Source organism: Nansenia antarctica (genome assembly GCF_963989245.1).
Source record: "Nansenia antarctica genome assembly, chromosome: 4".
In the NCBI taxonomy this organism is placed as follows: domain Eukaryota; kingdom Metazoa; phylum Chordata; class Actinopteri; order Argentiniformes; family Microstomatidae; genus Nansenia; species Nansenia antarctica.
In genome coordinates this window covers 37,035,251-37,055,885 of record NC_137689.1, presented here as the reverse complement: position 1 = coordinate 37,055,885, position 20,635 = coordinate 37,035,251, and the positions used below count along the sequence as shown (strand labels likewise).

General features: G+C 47.2%; 1 protein-coding gene across 1 annotated transcript in view; it reads right to left on the bottom strand.

The window, feature by feature from the left end:
- plxna1b (plexin A1b) overlaps positions 1-20,635 on the bottom strand; it is a gene marked incomplete at both ends in the record, with an annotated part of 276,001 nt that overhangs the window by 113,050 nt on the left and 142,316 nt on the right. Inside the window, 2 exon segments of the mRNA XM_080529347.1 lie at positions 17,144-17,205; positions 17,208-17,343. Of these exon segments, the coding sequence (XP_080385473.1) occupies positions 17,144-17,205; positions 17,208-17,343 (198 nt within the window).

Genomic DNA, 20,635 nt, shown 5'->3' with positions numbered 1-20,635 from the left:
ATCCAGTGATGGAGTGGCCCACTCGCCTAGCGGACAGAAGGTAATGGTGTAAATCCGGGTGCTGATATTATCAGTCCTCTCTCCTTCTTTTTCTCCCCCGGGGGGGGGAGGGGGGGAGAAGAGGGAGGGATGGAGGAGGGGGAGAAGAAGAGAGCGCGACAGAGGCCTCTTTAACACCGTCACTTTAAAGGGGCAATCTGGAATTGGACCAAAAATAACCTTGAAACTCAACCTAACCCTATAAACTAACCTAACCCTATAAACTCAACCTAACCCTATAAACTAACCTAACCCTATAAACTAACCTAACCCTATAAACTCAACCTAACCCTATAATCTCAACCTAACCCTATAAACTTAACCTAACCCTCTCGCTAAACTATAAACTTAACATAACCCTATCGCTAAGCCACGCCCCAAAATAGAAATTGTCCAATCATATCACAGCAAAAGTCACTACAGGCAGAAAACTCGGACAAACAACTCGCTAATATCTGATGGTGAAAAGCTTCTAGACAAAATATTCTTGTCATCTTTTTAAAAACATGTCTTTTACTTGCTGTGGTAAACCAGAAATCAGACAGAAATTTGCCAACTCCCGCCATTGTAAGTCATTGAATGTCATTCAGTCACGGTCGGTCAAAATAAGTCTGCGCTCCCTGTCTAATGTTATATATATCTGACACATGTCATAAGGCTGATCTGTGCATGATAGTGCTGCATTTTGACATATTTCATGTCGCATCTCCCCCCGTTGATGGTATATGACGCTATAGTCAGTCCCAATGGTCCAAAATTCAAGTGCTTCGTAACACAGACGGGTTGAATTTTATAAATGAAAGTATGAAAGTTCTGTCACAAAACGCTGTTACGTATTCTCACACATTTTTAAGTGGGTATATGGAAATCCTTGGCCTTTCCTAGTGGGTATACGCCGTAGTCCTGCGTATCACCTAGACTACACCACTGGTTCAAACTCTCATGTTGATCTCATGGTTGCTGTCTCCACAGCTGTATGAAACTGACAGCGGTTACAACATCTCTCCTGTCCCGTCCCTCAGTGGTTCACCCCAAAAAAAGGGACGGGAAGCACCACTTTGTTGTTGTTTGAGTTCCAGATTGCCCCTTTAACCCCCCCCCCCCCCCCCCCCCGCCTCTCCTCCTCAGGCCCAGAGGCCTCAGCTGTATTCCCTCAAACCTCCTCCTGACCCTCCAGTCTGGCTGCTCTCCTCTGTTTACCAACCTCCCTGACCCCCTGGTGGGACGCTCAGGGGGGGGGGGGGGGAAGAGGGGAGGAGGAAGGGAGGAGGGGAGGGGGGGGGGGGGCATCTGGAGGCTGTCAAAAGACAGGAAAAGAAAAACCCAGAGCCACGCGGTCAGGGAACTGTGTTTTTTTCGGTTGCTTTTTTTTGACAGTTTTTTTAACCACCACCATATGGGTGGGGGGGGGTTGGGGGGCGGTCGAATGTTGTCAGTGTTTGGGTTGTTGCGTCTCAGAGAGAGGCTGACCATACTGAGAGAGGTTGACCATACTGCCGACCTCACCACACATTTGACTGAAGTCCAAAACCATCTGTTCCCCATGTCGCTCCCGTCCATGGGAGGTTTCCTCTCTAGTGGCCGTGTCAGGACGCATCAGGACACACACACACACACACGCTTTGGTACACACACACACACACAGTTGAATACGGACCCAGACGTGATGTCTGACAAAGTTGGATGTTGAGGTGTTCTAACCGTTTAGCCACGTGTATGTTTGACCCACGACAGACACAGACATGTTCTGAACACGCTACTGGATTGCTCATTTACAAGCGGCCAACTAGTGGTCGTTGTGTGTCTAAATAGCAGCTTGAGCATTGTAAAGACTGTGGTCATTTGACCCCCGAGGCGGCTCTTTTAGTAGGTGAAAAAGGCACGGCTGTTCTAGTGTTAACTCTAAGGCTGTTCAGACTAACAGAACTCACTTGAATGATGAGGAACAGAACTAAGGCTATGAGATGGACACTGGATAGGCCATTGAACCAGACAGTGCAGCAACGATAGAGCTGATATCACCTCTCAGTATACGTCATTCACATTCAATATGCACAGCTTCCTGTGAGAGGATCTACTGTATGGAATCTCTATGTAAAAGCATCTATGTTAAGAACTAATATCTGACCACTCGTATAGATCACTCCTTACACAAAGAGAGGAGAGATCCCTCCTCCTCCCCCTCCTCCTCCTTCCACCTCTATTTGGGTCTCCTCTAGAGGGGTGCAAACTGGTGATGGCCCAAAAGGGTGACATTTCTTTTTTGCCTGAAAACTAAATGAAATGATCAATGCGTGGCTAACCTTAGAGGAGAACATTTTTGACGAGGGGGGGATATCGCTAGCACTAATGGTGCTAAATGGATATCGCTAGCACTAACGGTGGTCTAACAATGATGCGTGTGTAAGTAGCGGCAGCCATGACCTTCACACCTGCAAATACTTTGAAAACAGTTTACTGTGACTGTGTTCTCCACGCTGTCTGGAACTGTACCTAGCTGCCTGAAGCTAAAGTGTAATTTCAACAGCAGCGGAGTTTAGCAGACAGGAAGATTAGTTAGCTTGTGCATCCTGTGACTTGGATGAGACTTAGACACCTCCCCCCCCCCCCCCCTTACCCCAAATGTTCTTTTTGCTGATCTACACGATTCACATGGATGACCTATTTTGAGGTGAAAAGGGCTAATTTAGCAGAAAGGTGACACCTTGTGTGAGGATAGCGCGTAAAAGCGTAACTGAAACACTTGTTTCCAACGTGGTCCTCGTTGGTAGACAAAAACAACCAAGACAAGAACACACAAAAAACAATACACCAAGACACATACAAAGAGCATAGCAATGCACCAGAACATACAATATTACACACTACATTGCACATGTCTCCTGATATAGCTTATTTTATACTTCTGCACATTACATACTGTACATAAACTACCTCACTGTACATAGCTCATAACTGTACATAGCTCATAACTGTATATACCTCTAAACTATACTGATGTTTACAATACTACCTCTGCACATACTGTATATTACATAGTTACCTATCACTACCATTCTTGTTCTATTTATGTCATGCTCCTGTATTTGCACTTGTGTTTGGATGCTAAACTGCATGACGTTGTATAGTACTTGTACTCTTCCATCACAATAACGTTGAATCTCATCTAATCTATCCAGCATGGTGATGAGCTTCAGAGCTGAAAACAATACACCTGCCAAATCGCTGCATCACACACACACACACACACACACACACACACACACACACACTAGAGATGCTCCGATCAGGGTTTTTGGTGCCGATCACCGATCACCGATCACTGGAATCAGTGATCTGCCGATCCGATATCACCGATCACCGATCACAGCGTCGAAAATGGCAATTGAAGCATTCTATTTATTGTGTAGCATTATTTATGTTTTTAATTATTCTTAACACCATTGACATTGTATATTAAGTATTCAAATGAAATTAGGAGATGAGAAAGTATCATGAATTGACGACCATCTGTTTTATTGAATTCACAACCACCTGTAGCTTACTTCAGGAAAAACAAATAAAATGTGAAAATAAAAATCATAATAAATAAAATGTACACTGTCACATCAAATGTGCAACATTCCACTCGAATGAGAGGAACTAGGGGCTCTTAGAGAACTTGCTTATACTGTAGCTTTCCTGAGGAACAATAAACATACCCAAACTAAACTGCAACATAAACAGGCTATAGCCAAATATAAAATACTGTTTCAAGTCAGTCAGTTTCAAGTCATATTTAGGAGGAGATAAGACAGCAAGTCAGCAATAATCAATAAAACAAAAAAACAAAACATTGCACCTAAGGAGATTTCAGACTCAAACCTTACTTCTGATTAAGCAGCATCACTGGCAGATTAGCCTTGAGAAATACAAGCATCTCAGCGTTTTTGGCACTCAGCCTGTTCCTCTTATCATCTAAAATATGTCCTGCTATGCTGAAAAGTCGCTCGCTATCTACACTTGTGCAAGGTGCACAGAGGAAGACCTAAAACTCACGCGCTAATAGTTGTTGCTATGGGCCAAGTGACTTCCTGCTCGCGGGGTCACATGACGTCGCTGAACACTACCTACACTACGCTCGTGAAGTCGCGCTGGAACTCTGACCAGCACTCGTGGAACGCCTCTCGTCCAATCAAAGCACTCGGTCCCTTTATGACGTCGAGCCCAGTGTGCGCTTCGGCGCTCTCTGAGCGAATCGACGAACCACTACCTACACTACGCTCGTGAAGTCGCGCTGGAACTCTGACCAGCACTCGTGGAACGCCTCTCGTCCAATCAAAGCACTCGGTCCCTTTATGACGTCGAGCCCAGTGTGCGCTTCGGCGTTCTCTGAGCGAATCGACGAACGCAGCAAATGCCGTATGATATTCGTGGTATTGAAAGACCTTGCGTGCGTCCCTCCGCAAGGTATTTCTTTTGAGCAGACATTACAAACGGCATATTTGTTGTCTCTTTCCGACACTGTGTAATATTTCCAGACTGGCGACGCCATTTTGTAAACTGATCGGTCGTGTTTGATCGGCCGTTTTGAGAACTCCGATCAAAACCGATCAAGGCCATATCGGCCGATACCGATCGGCGCCGATCAGATCGGAGCATCACTAACACACACACACACACACACACACACACACACACTCCTATGGATCCACCCATGGCCAGTGTATCCAGCATACCAGATCAGCTAAAGTCTCTATTTTTACAGCAGCATCATACATGATTCATAGCAGCAGCAGAGAGCGCTGCTTAGGCACGGAGCAGCTCAACATGGCCTGGCACGCATGGAGAAACACTGCCCAGGCACCCGGATGGAGATCGATATGGCAGACCCGTTTCATTCCATTGAACTACTACTATGATCCAAAACTCCCTCACTTCACACACAGCCAACTAACCGTGGAGAATGCTAATGCTATCGAACCCCCATTAGATATATAGGTAGGTAGATAGGTAGATAGATGGATAGATAGGTAGGTATATAGGTAGATAGATGGATAGATGGACAGATGGATAGATGGATAGATAGATAGATAGCAGTGGAGGCTGGTGACTTCCAGAATTGAGGAGGCCAATTTTTTTTCCGCTTGTGTAACGGAGTAGAAAGGTCAAGTTCAATTATAGCTAAAATAGGTATAAACTGCGCCCTCTAGGGGTTTAATGATGTGGTATATCCGGGGTGTGTCCGTGACCCGGATGCTGTGTAAATATAGCTGGACAGTGCAATTGCACGGGACGTAACGTGATCTCCCTCAGTTCATTCTTAACCACTGATGCGGTAAGGTCATGTTTTCTGCAGGGTCTGAGATCGCATATAATTTAAGAGATTATTAATGTACCTATGTTTTATTTGAATGTTTAATGATCAAGATAGCTGTTTTGAGTTTCTCTGGTTATAGTATTTTAGTTTGGAACATGCCACAAGTTTAGTAATGTGAGTTTTAAGTTGTTAACATTGATGGCGCTAACGTGAATGTTCGTGTAACACCATTTTAGAATGTAGCTCGATGACCCTGCAAGTCCCGTGTCCAGAATTTGATGCACTGTTTTCTACAGGTAATATTATTATTGTTGTGTTATTATATGTCTGTTGTTCTGTTAGTAGACCGTATTGTATGAGGTTGGGTCTTCCACCTCGCTAGTTTGCAACACGCTCGCGGCTTACCTAGCAGTCAGGTTGCAGCCATTGTTGCACGTGGTGCGCATGCGTATTCCAAGTGCGTGGTTTTTCCATGCATTTGGATGTTATGATTACTTGTTGTTGTTGTTAAATGAATACCACTATATGATCACACAAGTGAAGATTTATGTAGTCTACACATTTTGTATTTTTGTTTCATATTATTGTTATAATTTGTGTAGTATGAGTGACTACTGTATGCTCAGTTCATTCTTAACCACTGATGCGAATGTAGCTCGATGACCCTGCAAGTCCCGTGTCCAGAATTTGATGCACTGTTTTCTACAGAATAAATGAACGTGAGCCATCCAGCTGAGAGTGATTCATGAAAAGATACACCCCGTCACATTGGTGCCGTGACCTGTGGACCTGAAGTCAACTCTTCACCTTGACCCGGGACCACTCTGCTGGATCACTCTGCTGGACCGCTCCTGCGTGCTGTCTGGTGGGCGGCGTATGGTTTCACTCAGTTCATTCGGTGATGTTATGCACAAATGGATTGTTGAATTAATGAATGTGATCTGTGATTTATTTTAGTTTTATTGCTGTTTTGGTGACATTTTTCTTTACTGGTCTTTTATCCGATTAGTCTGTATAGTACTGTTTTATTGAATTATACTTCAACATGAGCCACAGACCAGGATGTTTCAGTACGCCACTAAGCAGTAGCATTGGGAGGGGTAGAGCAATCCTCCTCAGTGGAGGTAGGGGGATTCCAGTGTTGAGTTATGATAGTCCTGTTCAGGGGGGTGATGTTCATGTTGTGGGTAGTCAGGATGCTGCTGGGGCCCTTTCAGTTAGTGGGGACACAGTTCCTTCTCAGAGCCACGACATTGATCATGCACCGAGCACACAGGTCAGTGATACCCCATCCCCAATCTCTGCTTTCCAGTTACCTGATGTAGTGAGCCAGATGAGTGACATAATTAGAGATGTTGGTCTACAGCTGGCAGATAGCATACTTGCACGCCTTGACTCAACGCTACCCCCTCTTAGCACTGCGCATGCACAGACCACGCCCACTGATACATCCACCCAGAGTCTAGACCTGTCCCAAGTCCAGTTGGTACCTCACAGGAGGGTGAAGGAGCCTCCAACGTTCAGAGGGGATGATAAGGACGCAGTGAATGTGCGTGAGTGGGAAGACATAATGAGGAGTTATGTGAAAAAGGCGAACATCAGAGCAGATCAGCAGGCGGAAGAAATATTCACCCATCTCAGGGGCAGGGCTAAGGATGTAGTGAAGTATGGGACGAGGAGCAGTGGCATTAATGTCGCTGAAAACCCAGAGGCCATCTATGGTCTTCTACGTAAGCATTTTGCTGCTGTTCCCTGTTCACCTATTCCCCTAGCCGACTTCTACACCACGCTGCCGAAGAGTGGTGAGGATGCGTATGACTACTGGCTACGCCTCAATCAAGCTGCAGATGTTGCCACTGATCGCCTCAAAGAACAAGGTAAAACACTTGAGTGCCCTCTCCTGGAGGTGACACGTATGTTCATCAGGAACTGTCCATCCAAAGAGCTTGCCATGACTTTCAGATCAAAGACGATCGATAAGTGGACTGCTGTAGAGGTCCAAGATGTACTTGACGAGTTCCACACTCAGGTGTGCTCGAACGGTGCTGCCGCAGCCGTGAGTAAAAGGCCCAGTGAGGGTGTGCTAGTGAACAGAGTTGAGATGTCAGGCACTGATATGTGTTCACCTGAAAAGCAGGATACTCGCCCAGACAAGGGGGCAGAGGCCTTTGAACGTATCATCTCAATGCTAGAGAAAGTCCTATTGGAGAAGTCTGCTCCTGCTAAGGACATGTCAAACAAGCAGTATAGACCCAGCCCCCCCAGGATTGAGGGTCTGAATAACCTGCCGTGTGCTGTGTGTGGCGACGCTAGACACTCTGCTTGGACTCACTGCCGTGACCAGAGGCTCTGCTTCCAGTGCCATTCGCCTGGACACCCCAGATCCAAGTGTCCGATGCAGGGGCGTGCCCAGTCGGCGCAGCAGGGAAACTTATAGATCTGCATTCAAGGGAGGACTGTGCAGATCCTGTTGATATCTCTCCCAATGATGAAATGGCTGATTGTGAGTCAACATACAAGTCATTCATCTCCAGAGCGCCTTCGAACAAGACAGTAGTATTTCAAGGTCTACATAGAGTCCAAAGGTCTGATAGTTTATTCTACACCACTGTCTCCGCTGCAGATGTCTCTCTTAGAGCGATGATAGACAGTGGTTCTATGGCATGCACGCTTAGTGAGGCTGCGGAGGCGCGTCTCTTGCAGCGTAACCCTGATCTGAGAGGATGCCCCGCTGATGATGTCATCATCATAGGATGTGGTGGTCACCGAGTTGTACCTAAGGCAATATACAATGTCGATGTGGTGGTGTATGACTGCAAGATGGTCATTCCAATGCTTGTGGTGCCTGGACAGACCGATGACATGATACTAGGCAGTAATGCCATCAAGAAAATCCTAGAGTTGATGAGGAAGACTGACAGCTATTGGCGGCTGATATCTGAACATGGTGGTGGCAGTGATGGGGACTGTCATCACTTCTTCTCTCTCCTTTCCAATACAGAGAGATGGAGGGGTGAGACAGTGCCTGAGAAGGTTGGCACACTGAAGCTACAACAGTGTGTGATGCTACAGCCAAATAGTGAGCATCTTGTATGGGGCAGACTCCCTGTGTCGGCACCTATATCAGAGGGCAGTACGGTGGTTGTGGAACCAACTCAGTCCAGATGCAGACCGAATAAAGTTCTGGTTGGCAGAGTTGTTACGCCGATGTGGGGCGACCGATGGCTGCCTATGAAGGTTGTGAATCCCACCGGTGAGCCGGTAGTGCTGAAGCGGACCAAATTGGCGGACGTGTTTCCCTGCATTGCCGCTGAAGATCTGTCCCCGCCCGACCACATTCAGTCTTCCCCACAATCCGTGACTGGTGAGTCGGTAGCAAGGCCCAAAGAAGACATCAGAAAGGCACTGGAGGAACTTGGTCTACGCGACCTGGACTTGGACGCGTGTGAAGTCTCTGACCTGTGGAGAGAGAAGCTTTGTCAGCTTGTTGTGAAATACGAGTCAATCTTTTCACGCCACAAGTTGGACTGTGGTGAGGCGTCTGACTTCGTGCACAAGATACATCTGGTGGACGAGAGGCCATTTCGCCTGCCCTACCGCAGAGTGCCACCGAACCACTACGAGAAGCTGAGGTCTGCCATCAACGACATGGAGGAGAAGGGCATAATTCGTAAATCCAACAGCGAATATGCCTCGCCCTTGGTTCTTGTGTGGAAGAAGGATGGAGGGTTGCGCATCTGTATGGACTTCAGATGGCTTAATGCGAGGACAACGAAAGACGCACATCCGCTGCCTCATCAGGCTGACGCGCTGGCTGCACTAGGTGGTAATGCCTATTTCTCCACAATGGACCTTACCTCTGGTTTCTACAACGTGCCTTTACATGAGGACCACAAGAAATACACTGCGTTCTCCTCTCCCTTTGGCCTGCATGAATATAACCGGATGCCTCAAGGGTTGTCCAACAGCCCGGCTACATTCATGCGGATGATGCTCTCGATCTTTGGGGATCAGAATTTCACCAGTCTATTGTGCTACCTAGACGATGTTATGGTCTTCGCTCCTACAGAACAGCTGGCACTAGAGCGTCTAGAGATGGTTTTCTCTCGTTTGAAGTACAACAATCTCAAATTGGCTCCAAAGAAGTGCTATCTTCTGCGGAAATCAGTACGGTTTCTCGGCCATATCATCAATGAGTCAGGAGTGCAGACGGACCCTGGGAAGGTTGAAGCCATTAGCCAAGTACAGGTATCCGATCTGATGGACAGTGATGGGGTGTCTCCTTCACAGAAGAAGATTAGGTCCTTCTTGGGCATGATGCTTTACTATCAGCACTTCATTGAAGATTGTTCCTCTAAGGCCAGACCCCTATTCAAGCTTCTCTCTGGACAGAACGCTGGAGAAAAGGCACGCAGAGGGAGAAAACCAGTGAAGAAATGTCACAATCTTGTAAAGCTCAAACCAGCTGACTGGACGGCCGAGTGTAGGGATGCTTTCGAGACATTGAAGCGCGATCTCCTGCATTCTGTAACCCTGGCCCATCCTGATTTCGCAAAGCCATTTATCCTAGCAGTGGATGCTTCATTCGATGGGATTGGCGCAGTCATCTCTCAGCTCCAGCCTGGTGATAAAGTTGCAAGACCAGTTGCCTTCGCTAGTAGGACGCTGTCACATGCTCAGTTGAACTATCCAGCTCACCGACTTGAGTTTCTGGCGTTGAAGTGGGCTGTATGCGAGAAGTTTTCCCACTGGCTGAAGGGAGTGCATTTCACAGCGTGGTCGGATAACAACCCCTTGACCTACATCCTAACGAAGCCCAAGTTAGATGCATGCGAACAGAGGTGGGTGGCCAAACTTGCTGCATATGATTTCGATCTGAATTATATCCCAGGGCCTAGGAACATAGTCGCTGATGCGCTGAGCCGTGAGCCATTTGTTAAGTCCAGTGTGAGCCATCGCCTGGTGAGGGAGCCTTACCTGTCCTTGCTGGATCAGGTGAATGGAGTAGTGGCTGGTACGGTGCAGGACGCTTTCCGGCTGACTACCAACTGTCAAGGTGTTCAGCACACTAATGTCGACACAGATGAGGTCCTGAGTCCTGAGTCTTCTGGAGGTGCCATTAGTGCTGAGGAGGTGTCTGCTGTCATGGACGTCCATCGTACTGGGGGTGTTTCTCAGCTGCCCTACATTAATCCGGAGTATTTGCAATTGCCCGAGGAAGACCCTTCCATCGCCATCCCACAGAGTCAATTACACAATCTCCAGCAACAAGATGCTGTAGTGAGCAGGGTTCTCTTTTATATGCAGCGACATAGGAAACCAAATGCACACGAGAGAACAGCTGAGTCTAGCTGTGTGCTCAGGCTGTTGAAACACTGGAAGAAGTTGAGAGTGCGTAGTGGACTCCTCTACCGTGTGAAGAGAGACCGCATCAGGGACAAGAGAGATCTTTCTGAAGCAGCACAGATCGCTCAAATGAATGCCATCAGGGAACAAGATCGCCACGCCAAACTGTACAACCGGAAGGTCAGAGGACTGCCGTTGGGTGTTGGTGACAAAGTGCTGCTTGCCAATCGAGGTGAGAGAGGGAAGAGGAAGATCGCAGACCGGTGGGAATCAACTCCTTTCGATGTGGTGTCTGTGAGATCGGACATCAACGTGTACAGGATCAGAGATGTTGTCACGAATAGAGAGAAGGTTGTACACAGGAACATGCTGCTTCCGGTTGACTTCTTGACAGTTCCGGAACAAGATGGGAACCCGGCATCCCTAGAGGAGTCGCAGTCTATAGCTTCCTGTGCCAGTGTTCAGGGCTCTGTCACCTCTGATGTTGAAGAGGCCTCTCGGTTGCGCACCAGGGACTGGGTCTTGGAGTCGCCTGAGCACGCGGGGGCAGAGAGCATCCATGAGGAAGAAGTCAATGGAGGGACTATGCCCGTGCCAAATGCCTCGAAGGAAGACCGACCAGATGAGTTGCTGGATAGTGTTCCTGATGACTCTGTACCTGACTGCCACACTGATTATCCCCCTGACACAGTATGTGACACAGTACACTCACCTGAAGCTAGATGTGATGCCCATGGTGACCTCCCAATTCTAGTTGAGGTTGAGCCGGAGTTGGTAGTTTGCACACGTTCACAGAGTGCTCAAGTTCCATCAGTTGTCACGAGATGTGGGAGGAGTGTTAGGAACCCAAATAGGCTTATTTGTGAGATGTCAGGGCAGATGCTTAAAGGGAGTACTGAGCCTTTCATAGGTTCTGCATTTAGTTTCATTGCGGCGTCTATGTAGGGGCGTAGTGCATCCAGTTTTTTCTTTATTTATTTTGCTTCCGGTCTGAGTCGTGACCTAGAGTCATGAGATCCTCTTGTAAGGGCAAAGTTATGTACAACTGTGGGATGTAGATGGCATCTCTTTCTCCTCTGTGATAAGTACGGGTTTTGGTACCAATCTGTCCTTACACACTTCTTATGGAATAATTTATAATGTTGAGTTTTGGTACATCAGTGCTCGAGATCCACGTTGTTTTTTTGTTTTGTCATTTGTTTGTTTTTTCGCTCCTGTTTTTTTTTTTTTTTTTACTGTCTTCCGGTTTTCATGCTGTTGCCCCATTTTAGTATAATTTAAGGGGGGTGTATGTAACGGAGTAGAAAGGTCAAGTTCAATTATAGCTAAAATAGGTATAAACTGCGCCCTCTAGGGGTTTAATGACGTGGTATATCCGGGGTGTGTCCGTGACCCGGATGCTGTGTAAATATAGCTGGACAGTGCAATTGCACGGGACGTAACGTGATCTCCCTCAGTTCATTCTTAACCACTGATGCGGTAAGGTCATGTTTTCTGCAGGGTCTGAGATCGCATATAATTTAAGAGATTATTAATGTACCTATGTTTTATTTGAATGTTTAATGATCAAGATAGCTGTTTTGAGTTTCTCTGGTTATAGTATTTTAGTTTGGAACATGCCACAAGTTTAGTAATGTGAGTTTTAAGTTGTTAACATTGATGGCGCTAATGTGAATGTTCGTGTAACACCATTTTAGAATGTAGCTTGATGACCCTGCAAGTCCCGTGTCCAGAATTTGATGCACTGTTTTCTACAGGTAATATTATTATTGTTGTGTTATTATATGTCTGTTGTTCTGTTAGTAGACCGTATTGTATGAGGTTGGGTCTTCCACCTCGCTAGTTTGCAACACGCTCGCGGCTTACCTAGCAGTCAGGTTGCAGCCATTGTTGCACGTGGTGCGCATGCGTATTCCAAGTGCGTGGTTTTTCCATGCATTTGGATGTTATGATTTCTTGTTGTTGTTGTTAAATGAATACCACTATATGATCACACAAGTGAAGATTTATGTAGTCTACACATTTTGTATTTTTGTTTCATATTATTGTTATAATTTGTGTAGTATGAGTGACTACTGTATGCTCAGTTCATTCTTAACCACTGATGCGAATGTAGCTCGATGACCCTGCAAGTCCCGTGTCCAGAATTTGATGCACTGTTTTCTACAGAATAAATGAACGTGAGCCATCCAGCTGAGAGTGATTCATGAAAAGATACACCCCGTCACACTTGCTCGCTTCACTCGCGATGGAATGTTCCCTGGTCTTCTTATCTGTCTTTGTTAAAAATTATCAATTTGTGTTTGGCGGTACTGAAGGGATTGGGACACTCCCTTACTTCATCCATTTCTAATATTTATCCTGCAGAACAGCACTCATACGCGTGTGGCGGAAAAAGGTACTACACGGAGGCCAGTCCTCCTGTTCCCACCCATTTTCAGTGATTTGGCCAATCACATATTGCCATGAAAAAAATTGCATCACATTGACTTCTATGAGAAACCACTTTCCTAGGGGAGGCCTGGCCTCTGTGTAGTACCTTTTTCCGCCACACGCGTGTATGAGTGCTGTTCTGCAGGATAAATATTAGAAATGGATGAAGTATTGTTCTGAATTGTATGTTGTGTGTCTGATAAAAAATATAATTATTGCTTTTTTAAATCTCTCTCTTCTCTCAAATTATTGGGGAGGCCAGGTGATAGATAGATACATATATAGTAGATACTGTAGATAGATAGATAGATAGATAGATAGATAGATAGATAGATAGATAGATAGATAGATAGATAGATAGATAGATAGATAGATAGTAGATAGATAGATAGATAGATAAATAGATAGATAGAGAGATAGATAGATAGATATCAGTGGAGGCTGGTGACTTCCAGAATTGAGGAGGCCAATTTTTTTTCCGCTTGCTCGCTTCACTCGCGATGGAATATTCCCTGTTCTTCTTATCTGTCTTTGTTAAAAATTATTAATTTGTGTTTGGCGGTACTGAAGGGATTGGGACACTCTCAGGATGGTGGATGAAGCAGCTTTTATTGCCTGCACAATGGGTCATCAAATAAACAAAACAATTGGCATGAATCTCTGGTCCGCCTGCAGCAGCTATTGTCCCTTCTGCTCAGGCTCACAGCATTCACCACAACATACTACATACAATCAATGACATGTCAAAAGCACTCAAACACTATGTCAATCAGACACACAGCATACAATTCAGAACAATACTTCATCCATTTCTAATATTTATCTTGCAGAACAGCACTCATACGCGTGTGGCGGAAAAAGGTACTACACGGAGGCCAGGCCTCCTGTTCCCACCCATTTTCAGTGATTTGGCCAATCACATATTGCCATGAAAAAAATTGCATTGCAGGCCTGGCCTCCGTGTAGTACCTTTTTCCGCCACATGCGTGTATGAGTGCTGTTCTGCAGGATAAATATTAGAAATGGATGAAGTATTGTTCTGAATTGTATGTTGTGTGTCTGATAAAAAATATAATTATTGCTTTTTAAAATCTCTCTCTCTTCTCTCAAATTATTGGGGAGGCCAGGCCTCCTCCACCTCTATGGAGGAGCCTCCACTGATAGATATACAGTAGATAGATAGATAGATAGATAGATAGATATACATATAGATAGATAGATACATAGATAGTAGATATATAGATAAATAGATAGAGAGATAGATAGATATACAGTAGATAGATAGATATACATTAGATAGATAGATAGGTAGGTAGGTAGATAGTCAAGCTGTTAATGGCAGACAGCGGCTAACCGCTAATTAGCCAATCGCTAGCGCGTCCATGTCCACTCCAGATATCAGGCGGAGAACCTCGACGTTGGCCCGACGCTGATGAGCCCTGGCCGCTACAGTAAACAGTCAATAACAAAGCGCTGTCGCTAGTGTTGTAGTCTTATATCGAATATGCTGAGAACTGAAGTCTATCTCTACATTCTTGGAAATTGAGCCATCATGGAGCACATCCCCCCCCCCCATTAACAGTTGTGCCTGTGGACAGTTAACAGTTCTGTCTGTGGACAGTTAACAGTTCTGCCTGTGGACAGTTAACAGTTCTGACTGTGGACAGCGCCAATAACTTATTGAAATCGCAGATTTGTATGATATCATTGGTTCCCAAGAATAGTGATCTCATGACCAAGAAAACGTAATATAAATATGTGCCCCGCCCCAGGTGGGAGGCTTTTTGGACAGCTATTTTCTCTCTGTGCTCATGTAACTTTGCTTAATCAATTAATTCGCCTCATTTGAATCAATTGATTTAAGCTCTTTAAATTGTGCTTTATAAAGTTCTACTCAATCTCCTAAGAATCAATTAAATCCACAAAGCTAGGCTAATTAGACAGTAGCCTTTTTGAAAACACCGACCGGGTATTGTGGGGCGCTAACGGCGCTAGCCGTCAACAGACAACATCTGCAGCGCTAAGCTTTCTTACGGGAACTGTCAGATGTGTTAGCATATCGCTACATGCTAAGGAGCTAGGCTAGGCCCCAGGTCCCATAGGACACGCTACATGCATGTAGGCTACACACCAACGAGCATGAGTGAACCCAGGGCTATGCTAGGCGTGTGGCGTGTGTTGGTACGCAGGCCCAGGCAAGGTGTTGATTGCTAATTAGTTTGATTCACTGAGGGGTTTCTAGGTTGTTGTTTTTTTAATCATTCATTTTTTTTTCTCTCTAGCAATGTGGCTCATGTTCCTGTACTGGGCACATGATGTTTGTCACAGAACAGAGACATGTGCAACACCCTCATGTAGATTAAAAACGTGAATCTGAATCGGCTTTATTTGAGATTATTTGTGCAGGTCAAGCCTAACGTTTTTTTCCGTGACGTTTTTCGTTTTTTTTTTTCGGGGGTGAGGTTATGAAAAGGACATGTCCATACTCGTCACACAGCTCTGCGTCACGGCCGCTGTGTGTGTGACACACGTCCCCTCCCTCGCCTCTCTAGAGACGATGATGAATGGATCAGACAGAGAGGTAGAGAGCAGGATAGAGGGTGGTGGGGGAGGAAGACAGAGAGAGGAAGAGCGAGTGGTGAAGAAGACTGAGAAAGCAGGGTATACCGGTAGAGAGAGAGAGAGAGAAGGGGGGAACAAAAAGTAGTGAGAGGAAGAGGAAAAAGAGGGAGGGGAAATAAAGTGAGAGAAAACGAGAAAGCGAGAGGAGAGAGAGAGAGAGAGAGAGAGAGAGAGAGAGAGAGAGAGAGAGAGAGAGAGAGAGAGAGAGAGAGAGAGAGAGAGACAGAGACAGAGAGGGAGAGAGAGAGATAGAGAGAGACTAGGGTCTGGGTATGAACATGATCAATCCCATCCTGACTACCTCAGACTTCAGAGACAGTCTGACTTCCTCTTCACATTTTCAGCCTCAGTGAAGCACGACGCCACTTCTTACTATCCCTCTGGAAGCTCTCTCTCTCTCTCTCTCACACACACACACACGCACGCACGCACACATACACGCACACGCACACACGCACGCACACATACACACACATGCATACACAATTGCAGCCCAACAAACACACACACACACACACACACACACACACACACACACACACACACACACACAATTGCAGCCCAACACTCATACATACACACACACTCACACACTCCATAATCGGGGTCTACAAGCTGAACAATAGGCTGCATGGTGACTGTGTCTGGCTACAGCTACTTTACACCTGATCAATGTCCACTATGACAGACCGCTGGGAGACTGGCTATGGTATGGATTTAACTGAGGGGGTGGAGCTGTCATCAGACTGGCTGACCCCCCCTCCCCCCACCTCCCCCCCCCCCTCCTCCTCCTCCCTCCCTCCCTCTCCCTCTCTCTCTCCCTCTCTCTCTCTCTCTCCCTCCCTCCCTCCCTCCCTCCCTCTGTCTCACTCCGTCCCTCTCTCTCCATTTACATTTACATTTACATGTTTGGCATTTAGCAGACGCCTTATTCCAAAGCGTTCTTACAATCAATACATTTGACTAAGCAAGTGAATCATCAATCCACCAGTCGTAGCAGGAAGAGTAATCCAGCTCAGGCACGGGGCCATTGATAGAAGGAAAAACCTTCTTCTATCACCTTCTTCTAACCCTGACACTGGAGAAACAGAGAAACAGTACAAGGGGGGCAATAGAAGTTTTAGGGGACACAGTAGAGGGGAAAGCGGGTGTCTTCAGGAGACGCAGTGCTGGGGGGCAGTAGATGTCTCAGGAGGAGCAGTTAAGGTGTAACCTGAAGGGATGGAGGTCTTGAGTCTCCGACGGAAGATGGGTAGTGACTGCAGTTCTGACAGCCGTGGGAAGCTCATTCCACCAGCGGGGAGCCAATGTTGTGAAGAGACCTCCCTTCACTCTCCCTCCTTCACTCTCCCTCCCTCCCTCTCTCCCTCCCCCCCGGGTCATAAGTAAAGCCTGGCCACTCACCGAGGTCTTCTGACACTGGATGCTGGTGCTGTTGAAGCGCAGCGCGGTGACACTGTGGACCTCCCCTGCACGTGGAACACACACTCATAGTTCCGCTGGCCCGACTGAGGCTGCGGAAGGTTCCGGGCCGCCAGGGTGATGGGCTTGGTCACGCCCACGGGGATGTAGATCTGGGTGGAGGGCAGGATCTGGGGACAGTCCTGGAGGAGAGAGAGAGAGGGAGGGAGGGAGGGAGAGAGGGAGGGAGGGAGAGAGAGAGGGAGGGAGGGATGGAGGGAAGGAGAGAGAGAGAGGTGGAGGGAGAGGGAGGGAGGGGGAGAGGGAGGGAGGGGGAGAGGGAGAGAGGGAGAGAGGGAGGGAGAGAGAGAGATATTTGGGTTAGTTGGTTATTCCTGTATTGCTGTGTCAAACAGGGGCAGTCCTGCAGAGGGGTGGGGGGGGGGGGGGGTTGGGGTTGGGGGAGTCAATCTATCCAACGTCATTGACAACATATTTCGTACAACGTCATGACGCTTCATGAAAGAAAACCAAAGTTCTGTAAACAAAGTGACTTGTTTGTTTCTTGACCTTTTCTCTTAAGCCCACTAGGGGTGTTCCTGGTCTGGGTCTGTGGCTTCAGGCAGGATCCTCCATCTTTAAAAAACAACACTGTTGTTGTTTGGTACGTCAGTTAAGCTGTCTGACCGCCGCCTGCAGCGCTGTGTGTCCTGTAAACGTCTCCTCTGTCATTAACCTAACAACAGCAACAACGGGAGAGGAGAGGACACCACCAAACCACCACCCATCTCCTGAAAAGTACCGCTGTTGTTGTATGTATATATATATAATAAAAAAAAGTGCCTGTGTGTGTGTGTACATGTGTGAGTGTGAGTGTTTCCAGAAGCAGAAAAACAAGAGATGGAAAGGCAGGGAGGCCGTGTGTGGACGCCAGAGTGCTGTGACCAAGCAGCGGGAAGAACCATGTCTGTGAAGGTCTGTGATGAACCACGAGCCTGAGAGGGAGGACGGTACTGGACACACTCCCTGTGTGGGAGCGCTGGAGAGAGACGCCTGGAGGGGGGGGGGGGGGGGGGGGGGGGTCAGTGTCTCTGTGTGTGTGTGTGTGTGTGTGTGTGTGTGTGTGTGTAAGAGAGTGTGTGTGAGTGAGTGAGTGAGTGTGAGAGTGCCTGTGTGTGCATCAGTGAGTGTGTGTAGGTGTGTGCATCAGTGAGTGTGTGTGTATGTGTGTGCGTCAGTGAGTGTGTGTGTGTGTGTGTGTGTGTGTGTGGGTGTGTGTACGTGTGTGAGTGTAAGTGCCTGTGTGTGCATCAGTGAGTGTGTGTGAGTGTGTGCATCAGTGAGTGTGTGTGTCAGTGAGTGAGTGTGTGCGTCAGTGAGTGTGTGTGTGTGTGTGTGTGTGTGTGTGTGTGTGTGTGTGTGTGTGTGCGTCAGTGAGTGTGTGTGAGTGAGTGAGTGAGTGAGTGTGTGTGGGAACAAATGAAGTCATTCCAGTGTTTAGACGCTTTGGCAGGAGTGCATCTCCCTCGTCAGCCCAACTGAACAGGGCCGGTTGCACAACACGACATTTGGAAGGAAACAAACGCCCCAATCCTCCTCAGGCTCCAAGTCCATTATCTGACCAGCACACTATCCTAGAAACATGAACCTGCTCTCCTCCAAATATTAATGAGCCGTCTGATAACTGCATCAAACATGTCACAACCCCATCAGAACCTAGCACACGTTTGACCGCTCGACCTCAAGTGTCAGAAGTGCCAAAATGGCCCAAAATGTCAAGGTACATGTCCTGTCCTTCATGTGTTGAGCCAGGCCAATGGAATCCAGTGACTGATGAGTCATCAAGTCTAGAGGAGAGGTCCTGCCCTTCTGAAAGCCTACCGTTCACACCCCCACCCCCCCCTCCGACATCCTCCCACAGCGGCGTAGCGAGACGCCATCCTTACCAGGCTCTCTTCAGCCCACCACACCCCGAGACAAAGAGCTTCTACCCTAGAAGGGGAAACAAGGGGGTGGTTCTGTTCGTTCCTGTCAGAGAAGCCTTTGAAGAACACGCACGCACGCACACACACACACACACACACACCCTCACACACGGTATTGCGCTGAGCATCTGTCTGAGACGCCAGTAAGCTGTTCTCCATTAGTGCAACAGTTTGTCCCCAGAGCCGACAGACACACACACACACACACACACACACACACACACACACACACACACACACACACACACACACACACACAATGGTGTGTTTGTTCATCTGCTTACTAGCCGCTGCTCCCCGGGTCTGAACCGGGTCCAGCACCGAACCCATAATGAGGGAGGATTACAATGGCAGGAACCAGACTACTGACAACGCCATGGCAAATAATGAACTGGGGGAGGGAGGGGCTGGGGAGAGAGAGCAGGCTGGAGAGAAGGAATGAGAGGAAAATGATTGACAATGACAAGAGACTGAGGGTTGAAGACGGAGAGAGAGAAGGGGGGGGGGGGGGGGGGGTAGGTTTAAACGAAAGAAGTAGAGAGGGAAAACAAGGTTCAACAGAGAGAGAGGAAGGGGGGGGGGGGTTGGATTGGGAGAAATGGAGCAAGCAGAAATACAGTATATGGGTGAGAAAGATAGTGGAAGAGAGAGAGAGACAGAGAGAGATCTAAACCCCCCCCCCCCCCCTTCCAATTATGCAGTCTGTGTTCTGACTCCTTCCCGTTCTGACATTGATACAGAAGTCAGGGACAGATCCTCACACCAGCAACCAGCTGCATTTCACACATCTCCCAAACCCCGGCCACAACACGCTAGCTGATTAACTAGCCTGAAGCCTCAAACGAGCGTTGGAAATTAAGGAGGGAGAGAGAGGGAGAGAGAGGGAGGGAGACAGATCCAGTTGTCGAATGGCGTTTGAAGTCCTGACTGACTTGTGAGCAAGGCGAGAGTAGAGAAACGTTCGGGGCTCGCAGCATTCGAGTAGCACGGCGTGCCGAAATGCAACAGCAATCAAAAGCGCAAGACGCCTGCCAGATTTGTTTTGTTTTATTTAGTTGGGCTAGGTTTTTGATACCTTGGCACTTACCCACAGTGCAAGAGAGGTGAACAGCGTGTTAGATGCTAGCGTAGCCCCTAGCGCAGTTGCTGACAAATGTTTTATTCATTTGTTGAGCGATTTCTCCTCGTCAGAGGCTTTCTTGTGTCACAGTTTTTTGCTTCAGTTCTTCCTCCGTGTGTGGTGTCTAGAATGTGCTGTTTCTCTCTATGTAGTGATGTTTCTCTATGTAGTGATGTTTCTCTATGTAGTGATGTTTCTCTCTATGTAGTGATGTTTCTCTCTATGTAGTGATGTTTCTCTATGTGGTGATTTCTCTCTATGTAGTGATGTTTCTCTCTATGTAGTGATGTTTCTCTATGTAGTGATGTTTCTCTCTATGTAGTGATGTCTCTCTCTATGTAGTGATGTTTCTCTATGTGGTGATGTCTCTCTATGTAGTGATGTTTCTCT